General features: G+C 40.6%; 1 protein-coding gene across 1 annotated transcript in view; it reads left to right on the top strand.

Moving 5' to 3' along the window:
• Positions 1–326: 326 nt before the first annotated feature.
• Positions 327–8171, top strand: part of HSPA13 (heat shock protein family A (Hsp70) member 13) — a 35368-nt gene continuing 27523 nt past the window's right edge. The window contains exons 1-2 of the mRNA XM_007934902.2: positions 327–351; positions 3542–3882. Coding sequence (XP_007933093.1) covers positions 327–351; positions 3542–3882 — 366 coding nt within the window. The remainder of the gene's footprint in view (positions 352–3541; positions 3883–8171) is intronic.

The following is an 8171-nucleotide window of genomic DNA, read 5'->3' on the forward strand; positions in this document are numbered from 1 at the left end:
TTTTTAACCTCACCTTGGCTCCCGGCGCTTATGATTTGATTACCAACTCCTCCCTCGCCTTGGCTCTCCTCTACCTCAGCCTGATTTGTTGGATAGTCGTTGAGTGAGAAGGCGGCTCAGTCGTCACTGGCAGCAGTTGAATGGAGACTTTCTGCCTCATGACCTGACGGTAGTTGAAGTCTGTCCTCTAATCTGAGGGATAGCTTCTCTGATTGCTTCAAAGCAAGCGGACAACATTTCCCAGAAGGCTGCAGGGCTGTCGGGCGGCATGCGGGCGGAGCCTCACATCTGGTACAGTCATCCCAAGCCTCATCTGTGAGACTGTGATGGCCGGAGAGATGACGATCTTAGGTCAGTGACTCGGGGGTCCCTGATCTATTGCGGGCACCGGGGCGGTTTGGGACCACCAGGGTGGGCAGAAGTGGTTGCCGCCCATCTTGGATCTCGCAGGCGCAGCAGCGGGGATACCAGAAAAGTGACTTCAGGGCAATTTTTGCCTGTTCGGGGGAGGCGGAAGGTGCCCCTTGGAGGGCCCGGGCTAGTTCAGGCCAAAGTAGGGCCAGGTGCGACCAGCTGCAGATATCCCGGGAACATAAGGGCTTGGGAAGCTTATTTCCCCAGAGAACATAGATTTTAAATTGCTGTTTGAGTTGGGGCCTTGGGAAGGTGCAAGAACGTGCCAGTTATTTGTGGAGAAGAGGTGAGCAGCACTGGCACTGGAGATACCAAATTTGGAGGGATCTAAAAACTCACTGCCATCGAGTGGGATCCAACTCATAGCGAACCCTCCTTGGGTTTCCGAAGCGGTATCACTACGGAAGTAGATTGCCCAATCGTCCTTCCTAGGAGTGGCTGGTGGGTTTGAACTGCCAGCCATCTGGTTCACAGCCAAATGCTTTAGACACTACCAATAAAAACCAAACTCACCACCGGGGAATCAGATCCGACTCATAGCGACCCTTCCTTGGGTTTCCGCAGTGCTGTATCTACGGAGGGAGCTCTGGTAGCATAGTGCCTAAGGCACTTGACTGCTAACCAGAAGGCTGGCGGTTCAAACCCACCAGCCACTCCTCGGAGGGAAGGTTGGGCAATCCTACTTCCGTAGTGATACTGCCTCCGAAATCCAAGGAGGGGTCGCTATGAGTCGGGGCCGACTCGACGGCACATAACAACAACAACAGTATCTACGGAAGTAGATTACTCAATTTTCCTTTACAGGAGTGGCTGGTGGATTTGAACCGCCAGCCTTCTGGTTAGCGGTCAAGTGCCTTAGGCACTACACCACCGTCCCCTTAATGTATACCCGATGCTCTTTCCGCCAAACCAGAGGTAATACCCTCCCCAGCTGAGAAGGTGATGAAATGCTTCTGGAAATTTTGTCCGTAGGTGGAATAAGAAAGTGAGGTTGTCACTTTTTTTTTCTTTATGTGTTGGGATGAGCTACTAATGAGAAATGTAGACTCATACAGATGTCTGGCATATATAGAACACGATTGGACACAGGTGTATAGCACAACCCCCTGAAACCAAATAAGAGATTAACTGAAACGTTAAAGTGGTATCTTTCTTCACCACTTTATATTTAAAATCTGCATGATATTTGTTTATATCCATTGTTTTTAATTCATCGGATATTTATTTGTTGGTTCTCGTGGCGTAGTACCTAAGGCATTTGGCTGCTAACCAGAAGGCTGGTAGTTCAAACCCACCAGCCACTCCTCGGAAGGAAGGTTGGGCAATCTACTTCCGTAGTGATACTGCCTCGGAAACACAAGGAGGGTCGCTATGAGTCGAAACTGACCCGAGGGCAGTGAGTTTGATTTTTTTTGGTTATATGGTGCAGTTTGTGCTGGACTGCTAAGTGAAGAAAAGGCCTGGCGATCTGCTTCCAATAAAAATACAGCCCAACAAACCCTGTGGAGCAGTTCTATTCTGTAACACATGAGGTCGCCCTGAGTCAGAACTGACTTGACAGTAACTAAAGCAGCAACAATATTTGTTGAGTATCTGCTGTTTTCTAGGGACCGTTCTTAGGCAGGGGCTAACACCATTGAACAAAACCTGCCTTCAGAGAACTTACGTCCCTATTGCTATAAGTTAGTCACTTATGCTTCTTCTGTCCTAAATATTATCTCTTCAAGAAGTATGTTCTTAATACATATTTAAATACATAAAAAGTTAACTGTGTTGTGTTTTGAAGTTACAGTTTAATTCCTAATTAAATTATTTTATCTAATATACCCATTTTGCCCTTTTGAAGGAAAAGGAGAAAGGGTGATAAAATTTTAGCCTTACAGCAACAAAGTTTTTGCTATGGGAATTTTAATAATGGAGATTCTTTCTTTTTTATATTGTGAACTTTTGCCAATTCAACAATTTTTACAAATAAAATTCAGTGACATTGATTATATTTGTAATATTGTGAAACCATTACCACTATCCTTTTCCAAATTATTCTGCCACCATTAAGAGAAATTCAGTGCCTCATAAGTAATGACTCCCCCTTTCTCTCTCCCTCCTACCCCTAAAAACCACTAATAAACTTTAGCGTCTATACGTTTGCACATGTCATACAACTGACATCATAAAATATGTGTCATGGAGTTTCTTTTTTTAAAAAAATTCTTTTTTTTTTTTTTGGTTTTGTTCTGAATATATACACATCGAAGCGTACACCAATTCAACAATTTCTATGTGTACAATTCAGTGACATTGATTACATTCTTCAAGTTGTGCCACCATTCTCTCTTTCAGAATTATTCCTCCACCATTAACATGAACTCACTAAGTTTCTCTGACTTTTTGAGTTGCTGTTGTCAATTTGATCCTACATAGATAAATTTAGAGTGCAATGTTCAAGAAAGACATTATTTACTTATTAAGCTAAACTATTGTTTGGTTTAAAGACTTAAGGAGATATTTTTGGTTTAAAGATTTTTTTTCTCAAGGTGATCATTTGAGGTTCATCTAACCTTTGTGGCTCCAGAAAAATCTGAATTCCATGACAGTTTGAAATTCTGTTCTGAATTTTCCCCCTTTTTGATCAAGATTCTTATATAGAATCTTTGATCCAAAGGTTTAGTAATGGTAGCTGGGCATCATCCAGTTCTGGTCTCATGGCACAGGAGACATTTGTTCATGGAGGTAATTACTGGTGTTTCTTTTTAATAATGTTAACTAAAGCCATTTATATTTACTTATAAAACTATAAACTCTGAATATCAATTGATCAAGAAACTCATCAGCATAGTTATTAAGATGTTTTTACATTGTATTTCCTAATTCACCCATCAGTGACCTACACAAACGTAGAGTCACAGGGTTTTTTGTTGTTATTGTTGTTACTTTATTTTAATTGTATTGTTTTATAGCCAGTTTACTTTATGAAAAACTTAATATGTGAGAGAAGTGCTATCATTAGTCCTCTAAAAGAAAATATTTTTAGTCTTTTTTCCAAAAATGGTATTAAAAGGACTTAATAGTATTTTAATGTATTGTATTATTTTGATAAAATGTATCATCTCCTTTGCCTATATTTCAGGATCAGCTGTTTTGACTCTGCTGTTGGCTGGCTATTTGGCACAACAGTATTTGCCCTTGCCTACTCCTAAAGTGATTGGCATTGACCTTGGTACAACCTACTGTTCTGTTGGGGTGTTTTTTCCTGGCACAGGAAAAGTGAAGGTTATTCCAGATGAAAATGGCCATATCAGCATACCCAGCATGGTATCCTTTACTGACAATGACGTATATGTGGGGTATGAAAGCTTAGAACTGGCAGATTCAAATCCTCAGAACACAATATACGATGCCAAAAGATTTATAGGCAAGATTTTTACCCCGGAAGAGCTGGAGGCTGAAATTGGCAGATACCCATTTAAGGTAAGTCATTAATCTAAAATTCATTTTAATTTTAGTCCAGCATAACTCTTTTAGATAATGCTTTGGCTTCGAGTGACAAAGCATTCTACTTCAACTGACTTAATTTACATAGAAATTGTATTTCACATATAACAAAACTTACTCTTCCAATTGAGTTAAATCAGTGGCTTCACAGTGCTATCAAACATTTAGATCCTACTGTATTTTTACTGTATCATCTTCAGCATGTCTGCTTAGTTCTTTAAAATGGTAGCAGGAAGGCTGATAAAGCCCTGATAGAGCAGTACTTAAGGACTTGGCTTCCAACTGAAAGGTCAGTGGTTTGAACCCACCAGCTTCTCTGTGAGAGAAAGATATGGCAGTCTGCTTCCAGAAAGATTACAGCTTTGAGAACCTTATGAGGCAGTTTTACTCTGCCTGTAGAGAAGCTGTGAGTTGACATTGATTCCATGGCAGTGAGTTTGGTTTGTTTATATATATGACACATAAAACAAGATCCTCATAGGCTACTATTTAATGACTTCTTTGAAACTCAGCAGTAAGTCATGGATTCACATCATCATTTTTAATGACTATGTTGTACAACTATTCTATTATTTGATTACTAGTACTTTACTGTGTACATTTCGTTTCTTCTGGTTTCCCAGTAATATTGATGCTTTAGTGAATATCCTTATACACATCTGTTACATACTTCTCTGTTAATTTCCTAAACTTAAATTTTGGAAGTTGAATTAACAGGTCAAAGGTTATATGCTCTTAACTGCTGCTTTTTAGAGTATATATATATATATATCTACTAGGTTTACTCTACTAGGTTTCTGGGAGCTCTGGTAGCATAGTGCCTAAGGCACTTGACTGCTAACCAGAAGGCTGGCAGTTCAAACACCAGCCACTCCTCAGAAGGAAGATGGAGCAATCTACTTCCATAGTGATACTGCCTTGGAAACCCAAGGAGGGGTCGCTATGAGTTGGGTCAAACTCAACAGCACATAACAACAACAACAACAACAACAACTAGGTTTCTAGGTAGCGCAAGTGGTTTGCATTTGGCTACTGACCAGAATGTTGGGGTTCACACCTACCTAGTAGTCCCATGGAAGAAAGGCCTGGCAACATGGTTCCATAAAGATTACAGCCAAGAGAACCCTAAAGAGCTCAGTTGTATTCTGTAAAACATGGGGTCACCATGAGTGCAATTGGAGTTGACAGCAATGGGTTTGTTTTTTTGTTGGTTCTAGTGGCCTAGTGCCTAAGCCATTTGTCTGCTAACCAGAAGGCTGGTGGCTCAAATCCACCAGCCATTCCTCGGAAGGAAGATTGGGCAATCTACTTCCATAGAGATACCACCTCGCAAACCCAAGGAGGGGTTGCTATGAGTCAGATCCGATTCGATGGCACTGAGTTTGGTTTGTTTGTTTTTTATCTCTACTAAACCAAAACTCAAAACCAACTCAATGCCATGGAGTCAGGTACAACTCATAGCTACCCCTCCTTGGGTTTCCAAGGTGGTATTATTACTGAAATAGATTGATTAATCTTCCTTCTGAGTAGTGGCTGGTGGGTTTGAACTGCTAGCCTTCTGATTAGCAGTCAAATGCCTTATCTTTGCTAATGAGATAAGTGAAAAATGGTTTAATATTCATTCCTTTGGTTTCTAGTGTGTTCAAATTTTTTTTTTTAAATTTATAAATTAACCTTTTAATTTTCATTAGTGATCCATTTCTTGTTCTATTTCTTATTTTTGTTTTGAAGTGTGTATCTCTTCCATAAGGAGCTCTGGTGGTCCAACCGTTTAGCACTTGGCTGCTAACTGAAAGGTGGACGGTTTAACCCAGCTGGCTGTTCAAACCCACCAGCCACTCCTGGGAAGGAAGGTTGGGCAATCTACTTCCATAGTGATACTACCTCAGAAACCCAAGGAGGGGTAACTATGAGTTGGATCCCACTCGACAGTAATGGGTTTGGGTTTTTTTTTTTTTTTTGGTAACCAATTTGCAGGAGAAAGGACAAAGCTCTGCTTCTGTAAAGGTTATAGCTACGGAAACACTATTGGGTGTTTCCACTGTCACGTGGGATCGCTGTGTGTGGGAGTTGACTTGACAGCACCCAACATCTCTTCCATAATGACCGTAAAATATCTTTGTCATGTGTTTTCAATATTTTTCATAACCATTTTGTTTTTTAACTGATGATAATGTAATTTTGTTTTTGAGCTCTCGATGTTTTTCACTTTTTATGTGGTGAAATCATCTCTCTATTATTTTTTATAATTTCAGATTCTTTTATTAAGCTTATGATCACCTTTTCCAACCTGTCCACTTGTAGTTGTTTCTTTTTTTAAAAAAAAAGAAAAGAATGATTTTATGTGAGTTGGTTTGGGTTTTCCTGGTTTTCTGTTTTATTTTAAGCATTTAAATCTTTTATCCATAAAGTAAAATTCTAAATAATTGGTTTTAAAATAATTAATATTAATACTGCTTATTGAAAATTCTCTATTTCTGTGTGTTTCAAAGGACAAAAAATTGTTTATAACATTTCTTAATTTATTCCTTCGTGCCTTTTTAATTTCTTTATTAGGATTCTTTATTGATTTATAATCTATTTTTTTTTAACTTTAAGAGCTTGTTTTACATTCTACATAACGCATACATTTAGTTTCATTCCCCATTCCCATGTCCAACCCTAACCCAGTCTCTGCTCCCTACTCTGCAACACACCTCCCCCCCGTGCCCCTCATATTTACGCACTCCTGTTTGTCCTGCATTTCCTCAGTTTGAATGTTGGTCCTCTGGTGTCCCATGGTCTATTGCTCTAAGGGATGTATTACCATAGAGTATGTGGGTGCGGCATCCTGGGTTGAGTGGTCTGAGTGTACATCTTGTTAACTATTGGGCTGAGAGCCTGCCCCTGGGGGTGCGTTTTATTCCAGGCGCGTAATGTATTCCAGGGCCGTAGTATTGGGAGTCTCACCAGATTTCATCTGACTGGTAATTCTGGTCATTATTGAGTTTTTGGATTATGTTCCATGTTTTCCCTCCCTCTCTATCCAGGATTTCCAGATTTGATCCTTTCCTGAGTGGTTGTTATTTGTAGCCAGGCACCATCTAGTTCTTCTGGTCTCAAGGGCCATCGTGTCCTAAGGCTGATTGCTTCTAAATGCCCTAGGGTTTTTTTTGTTTTGTTTTGTTTTTCGTTCTTCTTCACTTCCGATGCTAGGAGACCATTAGCTGCATCTTAGATGGCTGCTTGAAAGCTTTTAAGACCCCAGTCACTACTCACCAATGTAAGATGTGGAGCAACGCTTTTATGTATTTTGTTGTGCCAGTTGAGTCTGGTGTCCCCCAGTACTATGGTACTGAAGTAGTAGATCTCTTGGATCTCTCTCCCATAGTGTCTGGATGTCTGTGAGAGATTACTCTGTGTCTGTCTTCTATCCTTTCTGTGAGGACTGCAGGTAATTTGTATCACTGGTGTCTGTGCAAGATTGTTGTTGTTGTTATGTACCCTCGAGTCGGACTCGACTCATAGCCACCCCTCCTTGGGTTTCCGAGGCTGTATCCCCACGGAAGTAGATTGACCAACCTTCCTTCCCAGAAGTGATTTGTGGGTCTCAGCTGAATCTATCCTTCATTTAGAGTATACCTCTGTTCACTGACCCCCATCTGATCGTCTTAGGTGTCTATGTGTTTATCTGTATAGCCTAGTGTTTGGTGTTAATGGCAATGCAGTATTGTGGACACACTGGTTGGTATTAGCATCTGTCGTCTATCTCTAATGTGTAAAATTCAGTGTCCTCCCATTTTCTAATGTTATTATGGTGGTCATATATCCTTCCCGTATATCCCTCCCCCTACCCATGTCAGCGTGTAAGCCCCAACTAGCCCAAAATTAATCCCTTCCCTTCCCTCCCCACCCTGGTAACCTACTAGGTGAGTTCCCTTTCCCAGGCAAACCCTTCTCTGTCTTTTTACAGTAAAGGACTCATACAGTACTTGTCCTTCTGTGATTGACTTATTTCAGTCAGCAGAATGTCCTCCAGGTTCATCCACCTTGCAAGATGATACGCATATCCCTCATTGTTCTTTCATGTGGCATAGTATTCCATTGTGTGGTACACCATAATTTGGTTATCTACTCATCCGTTGATGGGCATTTAGGTTGTTTCCATCTCTTTGCTATGGTGAATTGTGCTGTGATGAACAGAGGTGTACATATATCTGTTCATGCACTATCTCTTACCTCTTTAGGATATATTCCTAGTAGTGGAATTGCTGGGTCAAATGGTA

Source organism: Orycteropus afer, unplaced genomic scaffold (assembly GCF_000298275.1).
Source record: "Orycteropus afer afer isolate SDZICR_OR568_19922 unplaced genomic scaffold, OryAfe1.0 scaffold00022, whole genome shotgun sequence".
Lineage (NCBI taxonomy): Eukaryota > Metazoa > Chordata > Mammalia > Tubulidentata > Orycteropodidae > Orycteropus > Orycteropus afer.